The sequence below is a fragment of the Panthera onca genome, chromosome D1 (assembly GCF_046562875.1).
Source record: "Panthera onca isolate mPanOnc1 chromosome D1, mPanOnc1 haplotype 2, whole genome shotgun sequence".
Lineage (NCBI taxonomy): Eukaryota > Metazoa > Chordata > Mammalia > Carnivora > Felidae > Panthera > Panthera onca.
In genome coordinates, this window is record NC_138348.1 from 99,152,424 (window position 1) to 99,177,007 (window position 24,584).

The 24,584-nt window shown below is 43.2% G+C and overlaps 2 protein-coding genes across 3 annotated transcripts in view; both read right to left on the bottom strand.

Moving 5' to 3' along the window:
• Nucleotides 1–12,552: 12,552 nt before the first annotated feature.
• ATP5MG (ATP synthase membrane subunit g) lies at nt 12,553–19,566 on the bottom strand. The gene is made up of 3 exons (XM_060604886.3): nt 19,436–19,566; nt 14,974–15,134; nt 12,553–13,664 (listed from the first exon to the last, which is right to left on the bottom strand). The coding sequence occupies exons 1-3, from the start codon at nt 19,485–19,487 to the stop codon at nt 13,566–13,568; spliced, it is 312 nt and encodes a 103-aa protein (XP_060460869.1). The 5' UTR covers nt 19,488–19,566; the 3' UTR covers nt 12,553–13,565.
• Nucleotides 19,567–21,430: 1,864 nt separating this feature from the next.
• UBE4A (ubiquitination factor E4A) overlaps nt 21,431–24,584 on the bottom strand; it is a 35,973-nt gene continuing 32,819 nt past the window's right edge. For both annotated transcript variants that reach the window (XM_060604863.3, XM_060604861.3), the window contains one exon: nt 21,431–24,404. In XM_060604863.3, coding sequence (XP_060460846.1) covers nt 24,275–24,404 — 130 coding nt within the window. In that variant the 3' untranslated portion in view covers nt 21,431–24,274. The remainder of the gene's footprint in view (nt 24,405–24,584) is intronic.

The following is a 24,584-nucleotide window of genomic DNA, read 5'->3' on the forward strand; positions in this document are numbered from 1 at the left end:
GTAGGGCATGAGAGAAAGAGCATCGAGGATGAATGGATACATAAATGATTAAGTGAATTGAATGTATATATTTATGCTCATTATAGAGTGACAGATTACAAGAGCTGCCTAGGTCAGAAAATAAATAAATGGTAGGCGCCTGGGTGGCTCAGTTGGTTAAGCATCCGATTTCGGCTCAGGTCATGATCTCACGATTCGGGAGTTCGAGCCCCATATGGGACCTCTCTGCTGTCAGCGTAGAGCCCGCTTTGGATCCTCTGTCCTCCTCTCTCTGCCCCTCCCTTTCTCTCTGTCTCGGTCTCTCTCTCAAAAAAATAAACATTAAAAAAAGATAAAATAAATGGGGAAAATTGCTTAATGACCATGCAACCAAGTTTCTGAAAAGAATATCTACGTTCACAGCCTCCATTTTCTTACCATGCCTATACGCTTCAAACCACTATCACCTGCCTGCCATCCCCACTGATACGGCTGTCATAAAAAAAACCCTGTGACTTTCGGGGTGCTAAAACTAATGAAGACTTTTTAGTTCTTGTTCTCGGTCTTTTCGTAGCATCGTTGAACTTCTGGTGTCTGTGACCCCCACTCTTTCCTTCCTACTTTTTCCTCCTACCTCTCTCAACTCTCTATCTCAAACCCCTTCACTGGCTTCTTTTCATGTAAATGTCGGTGTTTCTCAGAGTTATGTTCTTAGCCCTCTTTTCTTTCCAGTATTTCATTCATTTAAATACTTACTGGGGCACCTGGGTGGCGCAGTCGGTTAAGCGTCCGACTTCAGCCAGGTCACGATCTCGCGGTCCGTGAGTCCGAGCCCCGCGTCAGGCTCTGTGCTGACAGCTCAGAGCCTGGAGCCTGCTTCGGATTCTGTGTCTCCCTCTCTCTCTGCTCCTCCCCTGCTCATGCTCTGTCTCCTTCAAAAAAAAAAAAAAAGAACATTAAAAAAAAAACACCTTACTGATTGTTTATTAAAGTCCAGGGACAATTCTAGGTGTTGGGAAAATAGTAATAAACAAAACCTGGAAAAATGCCTGCCTTCCCCCATGGAGCTTACTCACTTTTCCCAAGCAACCTCACCTCATACTCAAGTCCCCAGTCATCCCCGATGTGCTTGTGACTTCCAAATTCACATCTCTGCCACTAACCACTTTTCAGTTTTCTTTATTTCTTTAAGTTTTTTTTTTTTTTTTTTTTCAACGTTTATTTATTTTTGGGACAGAGAGAGACAGAGCATGAACGGGGGAGGGACAGAGAGAGAGGGAGACACAGAATCGGAAACAGGCTCCAGGCTCTGAGCCATCAGCCCAGAGCCCGACGCGGGGCTCGAACTCACGGACCGTGAGATCGTGACCTGGCTGAAGTCGGACGCTTAACCGACTGCGCCACCCAGGCGCCCCTATTTCTTTAAGTTTTTATTTAAATTCTGATTAGTTCACATACAGGGCAATATTAGTTTAAAATTCTTTAATGTTTATTTCTTTATTTTTTTTAAGTTTATTTATTTACTTATTTTGAGAGACAGTGTGCGCCCGAGCAGGGGAGGGGCAGAGAGAGGGGGAGAGAGAGAGAGAGAGAGAGAGAGAGAGAGAGAGAGAGAGAGAGAGAATCCCAAGCAGATTCTGTGCTGTCAGAGCAGAGCTCCAAGCGGGGCTTGAACTCATGAACCATGAGATCGTGACCTGGGCCGAAACCAAGAGTCAGACACTGAACTGACTGAGCCATCCAGGTGCCCCGGATTTGTTTATTTTGGGGAGAGAGAGAGAGAGAGAGTGAGAGAGAGGCAGAGAGAGAGAGGGAGACAGAGAATCCCAAGCAGGCTCCTTGCTGTCAGTACAGAGCCCAAATGTGGGGCTCTGAGCCACCCAGGCGCTCCTAACTTTTAAACTGCAGACACATATAACCAATATTCTGTTGGGCACCTTCACTTTTATGTCCTTAAACTGAATTCCTCTTTACATTGAAGTCTGCCTCTTTCTGAATCACCTCTTCTAATGGCCTCACCGTGCACTCCCGCTTGCCCATTTGTCTCCAGGGTTACTGCAATAGTTCCCAGTCTAATCGTCCTCTGCTGCAAGACTGAACTTCCTCAAATGCAAATTAGACCGTACTTTTAATACTTAAATATTTAAGATACTTGCATAATTCCTATCGTCTTCAAGATCCTTATTATTTGTTCAAATGCTCCCTCACTTCTTACCTCCAAACACACCTCTGATTCCTTGTGTTGTTTGCCTTCCTGGATGGCGATTTTCTTGCATGGTCATGCTTTGGTGCATGTTATTCCCTCTGTTTAAAATGCCGTTCCTTCCCCACTTGTCCCGTTGGCCAACGTCTAGGTCCGGCTCACGTGTTACCCGCTCTGCTCCAGCCTTCTTTGAACTGTCCTGTGTGTACAACCACCGCGTAATATGCAGACTTCTGCTGTGGCTATTTACATGCTGTATCGTCACTGTGTGGTTTGAAATTGTTCATTTTGCTACCTCTTCCACTAGACTGTGAGCACTGTGAAGGTAGGAAAGATGTCTTTTGTTCTAGTGTCCCAAGAACCTAATATGACCTGTAACAAGAGTGTGATAAATGCTTGTTGAACCAATAAATGAACAAACGAAAATGGGGGGTGGATAGGGAGAGGGCCCCGAAGAATAGAAAGGGAGAGAATCAAGAGCAAATATAGAAGGATAGTTTTGGAAAGAACGTCCAAAATGCTTCCCTCTAGGACGATAGAAAGGGAGGAAGGGTAGTTAGGAACAGATTAGTTTGAGGCGAAGGGGAGGAAATTGAAGGAGTCCGTGCTGGACAGTTTCGACTTTCTCCTTTTTTTTTTTTTTTTTTTTAACGTTTATTTATTTTTGGGACAGAGAGAGACAGAGCATGAACGGGGGAGGGGCAGAGAGAGAGGGAGACACAGAACCGGAAGCAGGCTCCAGGCTCCGAGCCGTCAGCCCAGAGCCCGGCGCGGGGCTCGAACTCACGGACCGCGAGATGGTGACCTGAGCTGAAGTCCGACGCTCAACCGACCGAGCCACCCAGGCGCCCCTCCACTTTCTCCTTAATGCAGTAGGTAAAGTATACCTCTTTTCTGGAAGACTTGCATGTGAGTGAAGATTCTGAATCAGCTTCTTCGAATCTCAAATTTCACACCTGGAAAACACTTATTCTGTTCTCTATCCCCAAAACCTTATCTTCTGCCAAGTTGCAAGAACCAAGGAGATCGTACAGGATAGGGCTCTGAGCTCTTTAAATAAGTAGCAATGGACCTACTGACCATTATTTAAATAGGACTTCAATTCCATGCAGTTGAAACCTGTTAAATTCCAAAGTCCCTTCCATTTTATCACTCCTTTTAATTCTGTGTGTTGTCGATCCCGCAGTTCTGGAATGGGAGGCATTTTGTTGGCCTCCAAATTACTTTGAAAAAATTCACTGGACCTAACATTATCAAGTGAGTGTTTTCTTTTTACTAGGGGGGGAAAAAAGGGTACAAGTGAGCAATATTATCCTCTCACCGAGATGTCTAGCTTTTTTTTTTTTTTTTTGGAGTCATGCTTAAAGTCTAACTAAATGGTCTAAAATTGGTTTAGGATTCCTTTCAGCCACCAATGCCAACTTATCTTAGGCTAACAGGAATAGAGTTCAGTTGATCTAATTTAGAACAAATTTTTATCCGTAGATGGGATGGAAAATCTAGGTGAGGATTAAGGTCATGGCCAAGGTACAAAAGGAGGAGGAAGTCTGAGTTAATTATAACCTAGGTTCTGCAGTCTTAATTCCAGGAAGCTGTCCCTTAGCTAGGTGGACAACTTGTTGACTGAAGAATATTCTGAGGAACTAGATGCTACCAGTTCCTGCACTCTGAGATGAGTTTCCACAAGTGAAGGTGTTCATACTGAAAGACTAGAATTTCTTGTCTGGTGAAGAAGAACTTCGAGTAATAAGCGTTTAGTTATTTTCTCTTCAGCAAGCAGGACAGGCCTGGAAGTTTTCCTAAAGGTTATCTTTTTCAAGGCCAGTTGGGTAAGGTTGCTTTGACATGTTTCTGAATCTATATTACAATGCATGCGTTGTGTTTAGTTGTTTATTCCTAGACTCTTTTGGTAGATGACTGGAGTAAAAAAACCAAAAAACCAGAAACCTGTGAGAATATGACCATCATTGCACAAGGCAAAGGCCTTATAGTCTCTGATGCAAAATGTAAACCTGAATTAAAAGCTACATGTATTAATGTCTCTCCTATGTGAAGTCATAGGAGCTCCTGATACGAAGTTTAAAAACTGAGAACTTATTTTGAGACATTATGGGTAGAAACTAGGTAATTAAATGGTCATTGGTTCATTTGACTTTTGAGATGTTTAGGAGCAGGGGGCGCCTGGGTGGCTTGGTCGGTTGAGGGTCCGACTCTTGGTTTCAGCCGGGGTCACGATCCCACGGTTCACGAGCCCCGCATCGCACTCCAGCTAGTGGTGGGGGACCAGCTCGGGATTCTCTGTCGCCCTCTCTCTGCCCCTCCCCTGCTCTCTCTCTCAAAATAAATAAATAAACTTAAAAAGAAAAGACGTTTAGGATTAGGTTTTAGCCTCTCCTCTTTAGCCTTACTCTCTTGTCTGTTTTGAGCCCTATGAACACCTAGTCAATTCCATTGCTTGAGATGCAGGAAAAATCGTGGTGTCTGAGGCTCCGATGCAAATTATATGTTAAGAATCATCACTTGCTCCTCCTAGAGTTTAAATGGAGTGTCTTACATGTGGCTTAGAGTTCAGATGTAAGTAAGTTTCTGAATAAAAATATAAAAAGGAAACCATCCCCTTTCCCATTCCTGCCACTCACAGTACAATAACCAGCCTAAATGTCCGAGATAGGGAGGATGTGGTTAGGGTTAGGAAACCAGGAATCAAGTCCTGCATTCCAGTCCTCTGTCCCTGACTCACTCACCTCAGGCAAATGGTTGGACTTCATTTCGTTTTGCGGTGGAAAGTGAGGAGAGTGACATTTTGTTTCCAATCTTCTAAGACGAGTGGCTTCTGTTAACCTGCACCAGGTCTTTGCCGTCGCCGAGATGGACAAATGAGGGACCCATGTAGCGACAGACACGGTCTTAAGAGAGATAAAAAGTGGGTTTTGTTGCTGATTTGTATTCTTCCCGCAGACGACTTTGAGAGGTTATTACTCCGTCTTTGCAGGCAGCTTTCTTCTGGGGCAAAGAGTCAGATGGTGATGGCCAAACAGACTCAAGGGTCCCAAATCTAGGACCATTTGGCCTCAGTGTTTACCCTCAGTGCAGCGGGGGTGAAATCTGGAGCCTTGGGTGAAGCGGAAAATAGTTTCCTCTATGTGGTAGTAACGCGTCTATCCCATAATAAAGCACAGTCCTCTCTACCAGCATATTCGAGGCAGATGACTTCCTAACACCGTCCAAGGTAGAGTAATGATAATCAAGATACCACTTTTGACTTCAGATTTAGTTGGCTGATGTCACTTGTTTGTTTGTCCGATCCTGGGCTTTATGTAGCTTTCATGCCATAACTCCGCCCGAAGGTCATTAAAATTGGTAACTAATTTCCTCTCATCACCTTAGACTTCACTGTTATCTCAGAACTCTATTCGTTCTGTTAAGTTCCCTGCCCCCTTGGGACCCAAAGTGAGACGACATCAAGGTAAAAATGCAGGCTGTCCTCAGGGGAAACAATAGCTATTTTAACAAGCAGGCTATCATTCGAAACCACACAACAGGGCTTTAATTGCTCTTGGTTTTGACAAGCTGGAGTGCATTAAAACTTGGAGCCTCTAAAGATAAGCTTTCTTACTTTGCAAGTGTCCAACATACAATTCCTAGAAAAATCCCCCCATGGGTTGTATGTGTAAATCCTATGAGGACGAGTGTGGGCTTGCAAACCTGTCTATGATGTGGTCCTTTCAGTTCTTCTAAGGATATAAATAAACCCAGCAATGCAGCTCGGCCGAGGAAAGGAGTTACAATGGTCAGTTGCTCAGGAATTTCTGCACTTCGCAGGTTTCAAGCTAGGTTTTCTAGCAAAGATCTTCGGCTGCCCACCGTCTCGTTCTTTCCTCGCAAGCCTTGTGCCAAAGCAGGGCGGCACTCACCTTGCTCAGTCGGGGCTGTTAATCAGGGATCCCAATCTCTGTTTCAGAGTTAGAGGCCAGGAGTTAGAGGTGCAGGAGTGACTCAGCGGGCATCGGCTCTGTGGCAGGCTCAGCCTGCAGGCCTTCAGGAAATGACTCCCCCAGGCCTGCATCTCCCTCGGTGGCAAACTGCCACTAAAGTCTGCTGTTTATCAACCAGGTTCCAAACACAGTAAGGAGAGTTTGCTGCCTCACTGTTTGAAAACCTACTATATGCAAGCCAGACAGATAATGTGATAGGCCAGGGTTACAAAGGTGAGTTAGATATTGTACCTTCCTTAAAAAGCTTACAGTCTAGTAAGGGAAATAAACGGACGTAAATATATCATTAGAGTACAATGGTACGTGTTGTAAGAGGTCCAACAGGAGGGCAAAAAGAAGCAGTCTGGGAAAATCAGAAGAGACTCCTAGAGTGGAACAGGGATGTGCCAGGTAGAAAGAGCCAGGATGAAGGCAAAGGGAACAGCAGTTTATAAAGGTCTGCGCTCACTGAAGGGTAAATTAGTTTATTCATCACATCTTTGGTGAGTGACTTCTAGGAGCTTGGCGCTTGGAATGCATCAGTGAACAAACAGAATAAAAAAATTTTTTTAATGTTTATTTACTTTTGGGGGGGCAGACTGCGGGGGCGGGGAGGAAGGGGCAGAGAGAGAGAGAGAGGTAGAGACAGAATCAGAAGCAGGCTCCAGGCTCTGAGCTGTCAGCACAGAGCCCAATGCGGGGCTCGAACCCACGAACTGCGAGATCATGACCTGAGCTGGAGTCAGACGCTCAACTGACTGAGGCACCCAGTCAGCCTGTAAAAATTTCTGCCTTTGGGGGGCTTGCATTTATTTCAGTAAGGTAAAACAAACAATAAACATAATAAATCAGTGAATCATATAGAATGTTAGATGTTGATTTTGGGAAATTTTGGGGGGGAAGAGCAGGAAAAAAAAGTGTATTTGGAGAGAGGCTTCTTGGAATTGTAATTAGCATGGTTGGGGAAGCCCACAATGAAAACATTGAATGTGGGAAGGGAGCCAGCCCTGGAGAGATCTTGGGGAGCAGCATTTCAAGCCTAGGGACCAGCCAGTGCTGAGACAGGCATGTTTGAGGAAGACCAAGACCGGTGAAGCAGTAGGAGAGAGGGGAAGAGTGGCAGAAGGTGAGGTCAGACACAAAATAGAAAGCCAGTTCTTGTTGGGCCTTTGTAGTCCCCTGTAAGGATTTTAGCTTTGAACTTGAGTGAGGTGGGAGCCACTGAAGGGTTCTGAGCAGAGGACTGACATGGTCTGACTTACTTTTTGGTGGGGTCACTCTGAATGATGTTTAGAATAGACCGTGGACAGGCAAGCCTGGAGGCGGGAGGCCATCTAGGAGCTCATTTCAGGAATCCCAGCGAGAGACGGTAGTGCCTTGGCGTTAGGAGTAGAGGCGGTAGAAAGGGACAGATCCTGGGTGTCTTTTGAGGCAGAACCAACAGGACTTCTTGGTGGATTGGTATGGAATATGAGAACTGGGAGTTAAGGATGACTGTAGCCTGAGCACTGGAAGGATGGAGTTGCCATCAGCTGAGAGGGGGAAAACTGCGGAACAGCTTTCTGGTGGGGATGGGACAGAAAATCAAGAGTCTGATTTTGGACACAAGTGCGAGGTGTCGATTAAACCACGTGCAGGTTGTGGAGGTATCACATGGGCAGTTGCATATGTGTTTAGAGTTCAGGGGAGGGGTAGGAGCTCGAGATAACAAATTTGAGAGTCATCAGTATACAGATGTTATTTAAAACCACGGGACTGGATGAGATCACCAATGGGATGAATACAGATGGAGGAAGGACTGAGCCTTATCTCTGAGATATTCCAAAGATAGGAAGCCAGAGAAAGGAAGAACCAGAACAGGAATCTGAGAAGTGAAAAAAAAAAAAAAAAAAAAAAAGTAAGGAAGAAGGAAGGCCACAGGAAAGCCCTGGAAGTCAAGTGTATCGTAAAGTGCATCAAACAGGAAGAGATATTCGGGGGAGTCAAATACCGCTGAAAGGTCAAACGAGATGAGGATTGAGAATGGACTCTTGCATTTAAGGTATAAGGAGAGCAGTTCCAGTGAAGTGATAGGAATGAGCACCTGACTGGAGTGGGCTCAAGAGAGAACAGGCATCAGAGACACTATTGGTAACTGTTGAGATGTTTTGCTGCAAAAGGGAGCTGATTTAGTAAAAGATGGGCTTGATCATAGCATACGTATACACTCATAGGAACAAGGGAGTAGGGGAAGAAAATTAATGATGTTGGAAAGGGGAGAAATTATGGCATGAAGACACTGAAAGGAGGGAGTGGCTTTAAAACGGAGCGTGAGCAACCCAACACAGACAAGACGGGGTATATATACGGGTACAGATAGTAATGAGTAGATGATACTGTGGGAATCAGTGGAAGTTCTCCAATTGTTCCCATTTTTTTAAAGAAAAGCTGTTATTTAAGTAATCTCTGCACTCCACGTGGGGCTCAAACTCACGCCCCCAAGATCAAGAGTTGCACACAGTGCCCCACTTCAGTTTTCTTAGTAAAGTAGGAAGCCATCTGTTGACGGAAGTTACCTGTTGACAGAAGTAATTATAGCTCAGTGAAATACAGTATGATTGTCAGGTAGCATTAAATGTGTTCTTAAGGTTCTGATCAGGAATTTATATTATTAGCGAGACCAGCCACCTTAGTTGTTTTCTCCAGCTACATCCAGCTACATAGGTGCAAGTACAGAGCACAGAGACTTAGCCAGGGTTGTGGTTTGGCAAATGAGCACGACAACAAAGTGAGAGGCAAGGACAGTGGGGATATATTCAGGAGAGTGATTGCGACTGACCGTGGAATAGAAGTTGGGTCAGGAAGGAAAGGAGGACATTGGGATGGTGAGGGAGGTGGTAGCTTATGTATTGATGGTCACAGTGACTCCAAATGAATGTAGTCGGCGTATTAGTGGAAATGGGCTGGCAAGATAATAGGTGGTCAGATGGATGCGTGAATTTCAAGCTATGGAGTGGTGGAAAAGATTGGTGATGACATGGGAAAAGGAAGGGAAAGACCTAATCAATGGACTTTAACAGGAACCAAGAGGCCAGTTCGTTGGATCATTTGTGTCAATGTTTTTCAATCATCAGTATGTATCGGAATCACATGGGAGAGCCGATTAGGACAGAGATTGCCAGAGTCCATCCCCAGAATTGCTAGGTAGAGCCTGAGAATTTCTAAGTTTCCTAGTGATGTTGCTGCTGCTGTGTCCAGGGACCATACTCTGAAAACTACTGATCCATGTGTGTGTTTAAACCGTCAATTATTAAGATGGAAGTAGTTTTGTAGTGACAGTGAGCCAGGAGAAAAAAATTGTCAAGAAGCAAAAAAATAGTTTGGCGACTGATAAATTGCAACAATCGGGGATAGCGGATGTGTAATTTGATGAGATTTAAAGCCGGCTTTTATGGGGACGGGTGGGAAATTGAGTGGCTGACGCAAGGGTTGAAAGATTAAGGCAAGGCTACAGACAAGCAGATTGTCCAGGGTCTTACACATCGATATTTTATTGCCAGGAGGTAAGCTGGTTAATTCCCTTCTAAGAGAATTTCCGGTCGAATTGCTACTGTATTTATCTTGAGTGATCACAAGTGTACCAGTTCATGTTATGGTAGAAATAAAAGCTACGCTAATTAGGAAATATTAAGTCCTACGAAGCTAAATATGACCTTACCCAAGATTAGGTAGGATGACCTTTGATGGGACAATAAAGCTTCCAGAGATTGGCAAAACAGGCCTGAGAGCATACAAAGTAATAAGGCCCTGTGAACATACAATGGAGGCGGGTCTACTAGGTAGGTGGTCAGGCGTGGTCAGGGCATAGACCACAACACGGCACCACTACCTGGGCCCAACTTGTGGTGCCACTACGTGTTACTCATGGGATCCTAGCCAAATCATTTCATGTTTCTGCTACTGAATTCCTGTTAAATGGGTCTATCACTGATGCCACTTACCTGGGAGGAAAGTAGAGGGCAAAACGAGTCAGTGCAAGTGCTCTGAAAATGGGAAGCACTATACAATTATGAAATACGAAGAAAGTAATTTGTATGGGGCTGTCCTTAGAAATCAAGGTAGAAGAAACTTAGGTATGGAAAAGATGAGTAGAAAAGAAAGGAGAAACTGTTATCCAAGAAGAACAACGTGACATGTACAGAACAGAGAATTAAGCAGGCAATGCGGACAGTTTCATGTTCAATGTGGTCTTGAAATGAAAGCCTCATAAAAAGGCTGGTATTTATTGACATTTAGGTTCAAGAATTTATTTTTATAAAGTGGTTTCCTTAGAAGTCACACCTTTGAAACACAGTGACTGGGATACATGTAGAGTTGGCTTGAACTTCAGAAACTATAATCTCCCCTCTCCTCATGATGCTGTGTACTAAGAGTATCTGCATCTGGTTTTTTCTTTTTTTTTCAGTTTGAGAGAGAGAGGCAGAGAGCTAGAGCGAGAATCCATGCAGGCACTGTCAGCACAGGGCCTGACACAGGGCTCGATCCCACGAACCTTGAGATCACGACGTGAGCTGAACTCAAGTCAGATGCTTAACCGACTTGAGCCACCCAGGTGCCCCACGAGTATCTGTATTTCTACATATGGAGAGAAGTACAGGACCACCTGTACTCTCACATGTCCCCCATGCATGTTCCTGTCCTAGCCTCTGTTACCTGGAAGTGAAATTGCCTGCTGCTGTTAGACTATACAAACTGAGGACAGAAATTGTGCCTTGTCAAAAGTCTTCAACAGTTCTCCATTCACTGGCCTTGAGACAACCCGATCCTTAGTAAGGCATAAAAGGCACTTCATGATCTGGTCCCCATTCTCTGGTCTTACATGACTACTTCTACCTGGCGATTCAGTCGTACTTCTGTTCTTTCAGACCCTCCAATATGCCAGACTCTTTCCGACTTAATAGCTTTTACACTGGCTGTTCTACCTGCCCAGCGTACCATGTCCCATTCTTGGCTAACTTACTCCTCTGGTTTACTTTTGATAGTAGTTGCTCTGACAGCCTCCCTGGAACCCCCTTCTCAAATCTGCCTTAGACTCTTCCAAGCATACCTCCCGCTTCCCTCATCATAGCACTTCTCACATTACTGTAACTGCACGCTTAATTACCTGTCTCGCCAGACCAGGCACATCATGAAGCAGGTAACGTTCAGTCTCGTTTCCTGATGTTTCTCCCACTTAGCACAGCGCCCCGAGTTAGGAGGTGCGCAGTGAGTATCTGAGGGGTGCTCAAGTTGCCAGTGGCAATCACTGGGCACACACAAATTCGGTGAAAGACGGCCTCGATGGTTCTTTACTGGGAGATAAGGCATGTGGGATTTAGGAGGGCAGAAGGTAACTGGCTGGTGAGGGGAAGGTGCCACTTTAAGGAGCCCACTGCTCTTTTAACCTAAGAAAACTCTATACATGCACTTCTAGCCACCACACATCAGAGGTGCGCTGTACAGCAGACGAGGAAGTTGCAGTGAAGTGAGCAGTCAATGTTTATTTTGAGAACTTTCTGGGGTGACCAGATGGTTGAAAAACATGACACGTCGCCAGTCAACTAAGCCTTGTAGGTTAGTAGTGCTAGCTGCCTCCACACCGTGAAATGTGTGTTTCTGTTAATCTTAATACTCACTGTATGAAATGGAGAAACTCATAAAGATCACCCTTATTGTAGTAGTCAGTGATTCTCAGTCTTTTGCAATGCATATTTTAAGTTACCGAATGCCCTTTGAAGAGGCAGTTTCGGTTTTGACCACCTGTGATCAGTGCAAGAAGCAGTAAGTCAGGCATCGCTTCATTTCAAAAGAGCAGCAGCCTCTGTGTTGACTTTCCTGCCGATCACTTGGGAAAACTGTGCCGTTTACTAAGCTACAGCAGTTTTCTGAATGCGGTGGACAAATGACTGGATACATGTTTAGTGCTGTTAAAGAAGTAATACTATACGGTGAGCCACGATGCTTTTCTAGTATGCAACCACCTTTTGGTTATCCTCAGCTGGTAAAACATGTTTTGCAATGGTTGCAAGACCGTTCTAATGGCCTTAGAAACATACCAATAAGCCATTCAAAGATGGTATGATCCCCAGAGAAGCCAACAACTGGTTAAGTCTCTTTTATATCCTCAATAAAACAGCTCAAGAAGGGGCACCTGGGTGGCTCAGTTGGTTGGGTGTCCGACTTCAGCTCAGGTCACGATCTCACAGCTCCTGAGTTCGAGCCCCATGTCGGGCTCTGTGCTGACAGTTCAGAGCCTGGATCCTGCTTTGGATTCTGCGTCTCCCTCGCTTTCTGCCCTTCTCCCATTCACACTCTTGTCTCTCAAAAATGAATAAACGTTAAAAAAAATAAAAATAAAACAGCTCAAGAAGACAGGCAGATGGCAATCATTTCTATTTATTTCAGGATATAATGTATTATTTAGACCCATGGATGATACTAAATTATAACTATTTATTTATTTAAATGTTTGTTTATTTTTGAGAGAGAGTGAGTGGGGGAGGGGCAAAGGACGAGGGGGGCGGATACAGAACCTGAAGCAGGCTCCAGGCTCTGAGTTGTCAGCACAAAGCCCGACGCGGAGCTTGAACTAGGGAATGGTGAGATCATGACCTGGGCCGAAGTCGGATGCTTAACCAGCTTAGCCACCGAGGCGCCCCTAAATTGTAGCTATTTAAATACCCACAGGGTATCTTATTTTTGCAAAGATAGGGTCTAAAAATCATAAAACTGGAAAAAACAGAATAGATTAATAATATAATACACATCAAAATTAGATTAAAAATGTACATCCTGGCTCTCATTTGCTATGTCCTGCGGTTAAAGACGTTACAAAGATACTCAGAATATCACCAAGTACTCCAGCATTTATAAATACAGGTGTTATCAAAAAATTCTATCTCTGATTTTGGCAAAGAGAAACGATCCAAATTTTGTTCTTTGTATTACTAACACGATTTAACCATATCAGTTTGGCACGTGGTATTACTGTTTTTCCTACTGTAGCAAGTTCTAGTTTTCCCAAGTCTTTCCCTGGAAAGACTTTCCCTATTCTGGAAATAAATTTATCATCCATTTTAAACACTCAATTAGAATGTTAATCTGTTGTTCAAATTATCCTCATAAATGCATACACCAGGTTGGTATGTTCACATAGATCCTTTCCGATTTTAGGCTAAGCAAAAGACATGCACTTAGAGCTGCATTAAAGCAAAAGACAACTCCTCTTATTATCAAGAGAAACTGTGATCCTTCCATGTAGTGTCTGATAGAGAAAACATTGATTTTGATACATTATCTTATTTTATTCAAATACCAGTCTGATCACATATTGTCCAAAAACACTCAAATAACAAACCAAATACAGACAGACAGATGTTAAAGATTGGTCTTCAAACATCATAGCCAATGATGCCACGCTTGCCTATGATCTCGCCGACATAAAACCACATCCACACCTCAGTGGCCACCAAACCATTCAGCAGAGCTTCCTGAAAAAAGCAGCATAAATTTTAATGTACATTTTTTTCTTACATATTTAAAAGTATTCTTTTCCAGGAGTAAGCAACAGAATATAAGGATGCTACTCATTTAGAGGGCGATTTTAGCCCAAGTCAAGAATCATGGATGTTAAATTTTTTCAACTGCTGAGGACACTTGAACTTTCAATTATGTGAGGTAAATAGTCCAGAGCTTATAAATTCTTTCAAAGCGTTCTTTAAAGAGCTGAACTGACTTAACCCTTTCATTATTAGTTTATGAGACACTTTACGAGCCCTAAAACAACCCACATCCTGGAAAGAGCGGACACATTTAGACAGGGCATTCATATGAAAGGATAGGAAGGCAAGTCTCCGAACAGACAATTCTGTCTGGCCAAAGAGAATTTGTTGAGAGCTGAAGAGCTTGGTCTTCCCCTTTATTCATTTATTATCTGGTTTAACTCTTTCCAAATATTCAGTGAATATTCAGCTTCCCAGATCAATGTTGTACTGCCCTGAGAGCAAAACAAGCACGTGACTGGTTCCTAAAAGCAACGCTGCATGCAAGCAACCATGGATCTTGAAGCTCTAGTTGAAAAAAGTACTTTTCCACAACACAACTGGGTCTGTTCCTTTAAGTACCTGGATGCGAATTTTCATTTTCCCCTTCAAAAGAGACCAGAAATATTGGAAGTCTCCTGAAAAATAACGATTTTCCAGGATGTAGATTCTAAAGGCAGCAGTAATTTAGTTATTTAGGTTTTTTTGTATCCTGTGTTTGGCTCAAGCAAGCAAACATAAAATCCAAGCTCCAATTCTTACAGCCTTTAGATTTTATCTGAATGCAATTCAATAACCCTTCATGTTACGGGATGTGCTTGCTAGGTTTTGGTATTTTTATCTTCCATATGAGTGTTAGCCTCCTGATTGTGATATAGTCCAAGAGATCTTTTGGCTACACTGGGAATACTTCCAGGACTACAGATCGAAAAAAAGTATAGAATCAGCAAAGTAAGCCATCCTATTTCAGTATACTAACCAAAACAGGAGAAGGAAAAAAGGTGCCCCGTAAAAATGCTCACTTCTTTGTTATAAGGCTAATAGGAAACGAAGACATAAAATAGCTTGAATTATTTCAACCCAGATGACAAAATTAGAAAGGTAAATATCTTTCGCAGCAGTCAAGAAACAGATTATCTCTCATTATTTAGGTTTCGGCCTCACTGGAAAATACATGTATTAACCAAAACAATCAGAATAATCCCAAGGGAAGACATTTTCTGTTATGCACATACGTTTTCATTTAGCCTATAGTTACCTTAACTGTAAGCTGTTTGAAGCTACCAGTTTGAGCGCTCTTGACTATTTTTTTCAAGCTCTGAATAGCTGTAGGGATCTCAGCAGGGGTTGGAGGAACCAGCTCAACCTTGGCATAGTGCCAAAATGTGGCCAATCGAGGCTTCGAGTAAGTCACAGCAGCTGGAAAACAAAACAAAACAAAACAAAACAAAAAACCAGGATGAACTCACTAGAGACCGAAAGAAGCAGATGTGTGGGCTGGACACAAATATTTATTCATGCATCACATTCATTCACTGCTTGTACCAAATGTGCACCCGGTGTGAAAAGTCAAAGCTGCTCCCTGGTAACAAGAGGCTTTTAAAGATGCAGAACACCTGTGTCACAGGGACGCTCAGTCAGGCAGGAAGCTAGAAACACATTCAATTATGCCACGACTTCGCTAGTGGCCAGCTAGTACTGTTACTTCATTTATGAACGGCAAACCTAGTTAACTGTAAAGTTACTAGAAGCTGGATCCAAAAGCAAGAAAACAGCAGCAACGTAACCATTATTTTCTTGGCAAAGAGAGTAGAAAATTTGAAGGGAACGGGGCAGAAGAGGAGGGAAGGAGCTACACAGAACAGCATCCTTAAGAATAAAACTTGTCACAATGTTGGCCACAAATCCAGATGGAATTATACCAATTAGGGCCCATTTTTGGTATCCTCATCAATATGTGAATTAAATCTTTCTTTAACAAAAGCCCAGCTGCTACTCCTTCAAAACGCCACCAATGACAATAAAACCTACAAGTATTGTTCAGAGTAGCCAAAACTCAAATCTATTACTATGCTGAAATTCCTCAAGGTATTTACGATTTCAGAGAAAAAAAAAATCCATTAATAACCAGGGTAGATGTGAAACTATGGTAGTCATTTCAACGAGAAAGGCATTTTATTAAAAATGTCACAAGACAAATGCTAACAAAAACAGCACAAATGCATGAACATCCATAAAGTGCCCACTATTGACAGATCGATTATCCAAGGTTCTTGGTACTTTTCCTATTATTAGCTTCCTGTATTTGGGTATTTCACTACTCTTAGAATTACTATCTGTATCATCCTTTGTGCTTAGAGCCATGGGTAAATCTTCAAGCAGACACAAAGCTCTAACAGACAATTCTACAAAGAAGATGAGGCCATCAAAGAGTACAAAGTCTTGTGTGATTGTCTTTAAAACTATCCTCAACACACAGATATTTCATCTTTTAAAAAAATTTTTTATGCTTGAGAGAGAAAGGGTGTGAGTGAGCAAAGGGCAGAGAGAGAGGGAGAGAGAATCTCATGCAGACTCCGCACAGTTAGCATGGAGCCCAGAGCCCGGACCATGAGCTCATGAACCGTGCGATCCTGAGCCGAAGTCAGATGCTTAACCGACCGAGCCACCCAGGTGCCCCTCATTCTTTTTTTTTTTTTTTTTAAATCAGTACTCTGTACACAAACACTGTACTTTAGTTGGTAAATTTGTTTTTCAGGGAGTACAGATTAAAAAGTTTGAAACTGCTTTACATATATATAAGGAATAAAACATAAATAAATGATGGGCTCAGTCAGGTAAGTGTCTGACTCTTGATTTCAGCTCTCACAGTTCGTTGGACTGAGCCCCACGTTGGGCTCCACACTGACAGCGTGGAGCCTGCTCGGGGTTCTCTCTCGCCCTCTATCTCAGTGCCTGGATCTTAGTTTCAAAATACCATTGTCCAACAAAAGAAACTAGGGCTCCTTGGATAAATGGCTGATTCTAAGACTGGGGCAGGGAAAATGTAACATGAGGATCTTGTAGTACAAGTCAATGGGACAGAGATGCTAACCCTGAAAGAGTTCTCAATGGCCAACCCTGAAAGAGTTCTGCAACAATTTGCACCAAATTAATAACATACTATTGGAGGCACTAAGTATGAAATAAACGTACAGGAGTCCACACAATAAATGACTGAATAAACAGGGAAGGAGAACAAACCCTTCTCATAAAATTCCACTTAATTATATGTAAATACTCCTTCCTACAGGAGATGGAATCCCTGCTGTTGGCTGCTGCTCCTAGCCCCTGCCATGGGGTAGACTTAGTTACTTGTTCTGGAGAACAGGTTATGGGAAGAGAAAAACAGTAACTTTACAGTGGAGAAATCTAGTAACACTACCTTAACCAAATGATGAAAGTTAATTTCACCAGTGATGGATGTTACATGGGTATCATGTACATCCTGGTATGTGATTAGGGCACTTGTGGCATTCTTTCTCAAAACCCATAGCTCCAGACTAATCCTGAGAAGAATACCAGACAAATCCGGACTGGGGAATTTTATAGGATACCTAGATAGATATCTACATAGACAACGTAAAGACTGTCAAGGTCATGAAAAGTAAGAAAAACTATTAAAGTCTCACATGCCAGAGGAAACTACGGAAATAACAATACAACGTGTAACCTGTACTGGCTCCTGGGACAGAAAGTGATTAATGGAAAAACTGGTACAATCCAAATAAAGTTTCAAGTTTAGCAAATAGGAAAAAAACCTTAGATTCTATGACTTCTCTGGAGAAGTCTGATTATAAAATTACTTACTTTTATAAGCTTCTTTGTATCCTTATGGGAATTAACATAGGTTTTTTGTTTGTTTGTTTTTTTAAAGTAAACTATGCCAAGCACGTGGCTTGAACTCATGGCCCTGAGACCAAGAGTCACATGCTTGACTGACTGAACCACCCAGGCGCCCTTACAGACAGTAATATTTTTTAAGATTTTATTTAATTTTTTAATTTTTTTTAGAGAGCAAGAGTGAGTAGGGGAGAGGGACAGAGAGAGAATCTCCAGCAGGCTCCACTCTCATCATGGAACCTTGATCTCACGGCCCTGGGATCATGACCTGAGCTGAAACCAAAAGTCAGATGCTCAACAACTGAGCCACCCTGGCGCCCCTTAAGATTTTATTTTTAAGTTATCTCTACACCCAACGTGGGGCTTAAACCCACAACTCCCGAGATCAAGAGTGCATGCTCCACCAACTGAGCCAGCCATGACCCCCGATTTTTATTTAATACTTAACATTCACATTTAATACACTGAAGTATATTACAAAGCAAAATATACTTCCATTATCTAACCTCCAGGTCCCAGCTGAGTTCTCTTCTCTGAGTACTTTTGGAAGAATAACTGCTATCTTTCAATTACTCACACTAATAGAGGGAAGAGTTTAGTTCATAATAAAAAAAATTTCTCGTATTACTTTTATTTTTGGATTTTATTTCTAAAATTCGTTTGCAATCGTACCACCTGAAAGATGTGAAAGCCAAGGTTGGGGGGGGGGGGGACAATCCACCTGAAACTTAAAAAATTTTGCTTCAAATCACCCACAAAGTCCAAAAGATGAAGCCACAATCCCCTCTCTTTTCATTTATGTAAAATTGTATGGAACTTTATCACCAACAGTCATCACAACAGTTACTGAGATGATCTTAGTAACACAGGAAACTCAAGTTCTTTGGGAAAATGTGTAAATTAGTAGACTGCGAGGGGCTGTGTAGGAGGAGAGAACCAAGCATTATCGCAAGGCCTTCAAGAACTCATTGTTTGGCTGCTGATGGGAGGAAAGGAAGAAGTTGCATAAAAAGGTACCAATCACAATAACAATGGTTCAAAAACATTACCTTTATTTAAAAAGTTTACCTCGCCTTGGAAATAAAATGAATGGCCTGCTACCCAGCAGACAACTGCAATTATTTCCTGACAGAAGTCACTCCTACTCGGGACTGTCACTGTTCGGGATTGTTCTGAAATACAGCGGCCTACCAGCGAGACTTCAGATTTATCAAATGGGAAAAACTCTTCGAATGTTAAGCTAGATAGTAAAGACTACTGTTTACAGACCTCCCTTTCTATATTTGTTGGAGCGGGGGTACTTGCCCACAAAGTCCAATTCCACCTAACATTTCCATTAAGGAAACATTTCCCAATCCGGCCAGGACAGAAAGCAGTCAACGTCCCAAAGCACACGTATCCCTAAAGATTTATGTAAACTTCCAGATACTCCATGCGAGAACCGGACAACCCGATGCGGCCGAATTTACGGTGCTTTCCCTCGTCTCTGCCCTCCTTTTCCCTCGCTCTGCTGCCAGGGCCATCCCCTCCATATTCCCAACTCCTTGGGATCGAAGGGGGCGTAATGGCGGCAGTGCCGGGCGACTGCAGGCTTCCCGAACACCTCTTCCCTCCGACAGCGTCGTGGTTACAACTCAGGGATACTAGGCCGTGCCGAGAACCCAAGCTGCAGGACAGGCGAAAGGAAGGCTAGAGGAGTCGCAGACCGGCCCCTGCTTCCCACCCCCCACCCCCCAGCCCCGGCCGTCCCGCCCCGGTTCCTGCCGGCCCCTCGAGGTACCACCGCCCGCGTCTTCCTCTCAGGTCCTCCCGTCCTGGCAGCCCGCAGCCGCGCTCACCGTTTACCAGCGCCGGGGCCTTCTCCGCGAGGTTACGGACAAACTGGGCCATGGTTAGAGGATGGAGAGTCCGTCGCCCCGGACGGCCGCTGAATGTCACCCCCCGGAAGGACCCGCCGCAGGACCCCGTTCCGCTTCCCAGGTCAGGCCTCCTCTTGGCGCGCCGGTCCCAGGTATTCAGGTGTCCTGTTATCTTTCCGGAATCTAGCTGGCCAGATTATTTTCTTCAGTCGCAGGGGAGAAAGTGGATATGAAAAGGTGAGGTCAGAGAGCACGTGGAGAGTAGTGGGATTCCGCAGAGAAACAGGCATTTCTTGGGGCAGCCGCTCGCGGAGGCCCGGAAGGCCGGCGAGCGGAGGCCGGGCGCATGCGCCGTGAGCCTCCAGTGCTTAGCGCGGCGCGGATCTGTGGTTTTTTTGCGTGGGGTGTCGTAGGCGCTTTTCTGAGAGAACGTGGGAAGTTAGGGCTGGAAGGCATCTCTAAGGTGTTCCTAGGCCAGCACGATCGTCTTCTAAAGGCAGACAGGGTCCTAAGCCAAATATGGAAAGTTATGGGCAGAGCAAGCGCCACATCACATCACCTGTCATCTGACCCAGTCCTTTGCCTTTCATTAGCTCTTTTCTAACCCCGATCTCCCCCACATCTTGTATCGAGATCTGGGCTCTCCCGGTTCACTGGTGAACCACAAGGAACTGCGCAGATGTGAACCAGAAAACATTGACTGAGGGCCTCCAGTATGCCAGGCACTTGGGAATTTAAAGAAAGCCTGTGTTAGGCAGTGACCCCATTTAAGTCTGAGATTGATAAATGGCCACATAGCTAGTGAGTGGCGGAGTTGGGATCGCAAGAGGTTTCAGTGTAAACAGGCAAGGGGCATCAGTATCCCATGAGTGGTGGTGATCTGGGAAGACTTCCAGAAAAGATTGAATTGGTGTGTAACGGAAGCTCTCTACTACACGGTTGAAATTTTATAGTTTAATATGACCGGAAGCAAAGATTATCATGTAGGGAAGTGGCATTTGATGAGAAAAACATAATGGTATGTACCCTGGAGAAACCTGAGCAGATCTGATTGATGGAACAGAGGTGGAAAGAAAAATTAGGGGTGATATCAAGGAGCCAAGAGCATCATTTCAGTGCCAAAATCAGCTGCCAAATGTTCCAGAGAAATCAAATTAAGGATGAGAAAGTTAATTTACCAATATGGAAATATTAGAGCAGTTTCAGAAAATGAGGATAGAAACCAGAGTGAGTGAATATGGCTATAAAGGAAGAGGAGTCAGAAAGCTAAATAAGGATGTGGAACATAAATAAGGTAGAGAGAAGATGGAGAACTGATACCCGAAGAGACCAGAAATTGGTGGGATTGGCCTTGGAAGCATAGGGTCTTTTCCATGGATGGGATGATGGGAGGGAAATTTGAAAGTGGAAATTCTGAAGTCTTTATCTTCCCAGTAAAGTGAAAAGGCAAGATCTTCAGTGAAGGCTACGTGAGAGGTCGGAGAAACTGGAGGAAAAAGGTTCAAGTTTGAATTTCTGGACACACAGAAGGGTTGCTGGGCACTGTTGGCAACCACAGATTTGTGTTCACACTGCTCTAAAGACTGTCATTTTCCTACAACAGTGGTCTGGAGCTTGGATACTGGAACAGAGGGGAATGACTGGGTTAATCCAGGTTGAGGTCTTACATGGCAGAGGTATAGAAACAAAGGGCAAGACAGGGGACATGGTAGTGAGTGATTAAAATGAAAGACCTGGGGTTTAGGCCTGATAAAGAAAAGTGAAGCCAGAAGTGAACTGATTAGGAAAAAACATGCCCCAAGACTCATCTGGGTAACTCCAGGACCAGAAGCCTGGTAAGGCAGGTCAGCCAGGTGACACACATTTGATAGCACCTTGAACAGAAGTGAAGGTCAGAGTCCTCTAAAATTTCAAGGGGATTTCTGAAACTGCCACTAGCTTTTCATGCCGTAATGAAGGAAGTGATAACAAAGGTTGTAAGTCAGGTGTTCATTTATTAAATACAAGCTTTGAACAAACACCCCCAGGCAAGTTTGACAAGAAGTAACCTTCCTGGAATGTTTCAAAATACAGTTACGTTGATCAAATTTTATTTCAATCAACCTTTTTGTTGTTTTGTTTTATTTTTTTTGTTTATTTGTTTCTAGGTTTTCCTGTGTTGCAGTTAGAGCATGTGCATTATTTCCTCGTATGACATCAACAGTGCAGCGTCAGCCTCTCTGGCTTGTAAAGGCACCCAGTAGACTTCTGCTCTGGGCAATGGCTGCTTAGCAACCAGCATCAAATAAAGTAATGAAGCTTTTGTAGACTGTGATACCAAATAGGAACTGGCACCTTCACCTGCACCGGTAAAAAACTTTTAAAGTCTCTTTGTTTTTACATATCCATTAAAAACTATATATATTAAAAAAAAAACAACCACCAAATAAACCAAGATTGCTTGATAAAACCTACTTAAATAATTTTCCAAGTTTAGTTATTACCCTCTTGGTAAGCAATACTAGAGCTGATAAAGAGTCTTCATTTTCCTATCATACTCCAGCAAAGCCAGCACTTAAAACTAGAGATATCAGAAAGTCTGCTCGAATAGACTTAGAGCTGCTTCTGAGTTTCAGACAACAAAACATCTCCTCAAGCTTCTGAGCGCGTATATACACCACGGTGTATCAAGATGATAATTTTTTAGTCTCGTTTTTGGGATGTTCTTAAATTAAGGAAAGAAAAAGAAAAAAAGGCACAGAGGACACTTGGTTTCCTAACCAACAGTGGCCTTAAGCTAAACACTTGCTTCTGTGATGAGTTTAAAGATACTCAGCAGCATTAATGGTGCCACAGCCATTCATAAAGAGTTTCAGGAAATAAAAAAAAAAAAAAAACAAAAGGCTTGCCAGAAAAGGCTTACAATCTGAAGACCACGGAAGTAGAGTACAGACACAGATACAAGAGGCAGCATAGAGGTTGTTAACTAGAAAGCTGCTGGCAACAGCTGCCTTCTGAGGTTTTGTACCCATTTTTCCTCCAATTTTGTCCTAAAACTGGTCTTTTCTGTGCTTAAAAACAAAACATCCTATTACATTGGGTATGGAAAATAAATGCAAGTAGGTAGAAGCTTATTTTTTTATACACAGTTCATTCGCAGAGCAGGAGGCTAATAAATATGAAATGAAGCTCATCTTAAGAAAATAAACAAATCCTGTTAACCCAAGCCTGAAGGCCCAGGTTGCAGGCTAAGTTAGTGTCTTACATTCTGGCATTTCCAAGAGTCCTAGACTCCTTTTTTTTCATTAGAAGCAACAGCAACAGGCAGCTTTACCTAGTGTGGGATTCCCGCTGATACGAGGTTTTCCAAGTGACCCCATCACAAGCACATCGAGGACTGCTTAGAGCAACTTGTGCTGGAATATCGTACAACTACCATCTTCTCTGAAAGAGGCCACGGTTAAAAATGAAGCAGTGACCCCTGTTTCTAGATCGTATCACTCTGTCACTTATGATATATTCAGGCTTACGGGGATAGCGCTATAGTCCATGGGGGAATGTGCCCCACTTAGCATGGTAAGCTGCACCTTTGAGTAGGGAGCGCGAGCTCAACTTGGACAAGTGGGGCCCATCCGCCTGCTAACTACACAGGGCTAAGTGGATATTTAAATTGGCTGTGGACAAGGTTGTGCTCAAATTCCTACTTTGCTAATTGATGATCTAAGGCTGAGTTAGAAGCAGATCTTGGAAACTGGGTCACAGGCCCAAACAAACGTTAACTATATACATGTTACAGTCTCAGAATTTTGTCTAGAATAAGTGTGTCAGTAAACATGGCCACACACTGCATACATCTTACCATGGAAGAGACAATATAAAGTGGTACTCAGTTTACACTAGACCAATTTAAAAATGTACATGGTGTATATATATACTGAGATATGCTGTTGATGAGTGTCTTAAAATGACATTTTTCATGGTTACCGTATTTGTTCCCTAACTTTTCCACTCAAGCCTAGTCCTTATAGCAACAGTTTTCTTCCTTTTTTCTTTCCCCTCAGAATTTTCTGAATAAAGTGTCAACAATTCACGTCTGTCCTACCAATCCTCCTGAAAATATTATGGGGTATATATAAGTTTTTGGGTAGTGATAACCCCAGGGGCGATTTCATGGGATCTTTTGAGTTACAAGAGAACACAAAATTAAGAACTACCAACAGAAACTGCATCAGATTCCTTTTTGAAAATCTCATCTATTATATTCAAAAGTCTATTTAAACATCAAGGTATCTGCTTTTATGTGAAAGGTTATTCTGTAACATGGCGGGGCCGTAACAAGAAAAGGGCTGACATCCGGGTCATGAAGACTAGTAAATAGCTTGACGACACTGGACTTTCTGGTGGTGTCAGGTGTCACTGAAATATGTGACCCCCATATACTTAAAAGCTGTGTTCACCAAAGGTGTTCGAGCAGTTCTTGGAAGAACAACAGTAAGATGGCAGGAAGTTTTAGTAGCTGAAGTTAATATAACTTAAGGTAGGAAAAGGAAGAAAAAAGAGTAGGAAGAGAGAACAAAGGGTACAATTAGCAATCGTTTCTAAACTTGGTGCTGCTATAATAAACATAATTTCCTGCAAGCCAGGAGAGCATTGTAAAGTTCTTAGGAATAAATCTAAAGTATCATAATTTGAGCAAGAGCAGTTCTCTAATCTAGTAAAAAAAAAAAAAAAGAAAGAAAGAAAAAGAAAAGGAACAGAACCAAAAAAAGAGAGAAACCACAAACAATTGTTTATCTACACTCTGGGATTGGGTTTTTGGTTCGTTTAGTTCACAGTAATTTATTCAAGTTGCTCCTTTTGTTGTTGTTTCCTCTCTGCGAGCCACCGTTGTATTTTTTCTTTTAGTTCTGTGTTTGGCCGGATCTGGTCCATGGTGAGGGGACTACGGTTAAAGGGATCGGTTTGGTCACTGGGACAAAGAGAGAAAGGGAAAGGGGTTATTTCCGCAAGTTCTGACACCCGAAGCCCAAGCCAGACCAGCCGGTGCATCTCCCTGTGGGACTGAAGCTAGACCGCACTGTGACAGAGTCGAGTGCCGACCTGAGGCCAGAAAGAATGAGATGAGAAAGAGTGGTTTTTGGGTGTTCTG

What these genes read in the sequence shown, in the direction of transcription:
- ATP5MG (XM_060604886.3), bottom strand. Translation starts at nt 19,487, where the DNA reads ATGGCCCAGTTTGTCCGTAACCTCGCGGAGAAGGCCCCGGCGCTGGTA. An exon ending in GGCCCCGGCGCTGGTAAACG is followed by an intron (nt 15,135 to 19,435) that starts GTGAGCGCGGCT and finishes TTTGTTTTCCAG; the next exon opens with CTGCTGTGACTTACTCGAAG. An exon ending in TCAAACAGCTTACAGTTAAG is followed by an intron (nt 13,665 to 14,973) that starts GTAACTATAGGC and finishes TGCTTTTTTCAG; the next exon opens with GAAGCTCTGCTGAATGGTTT.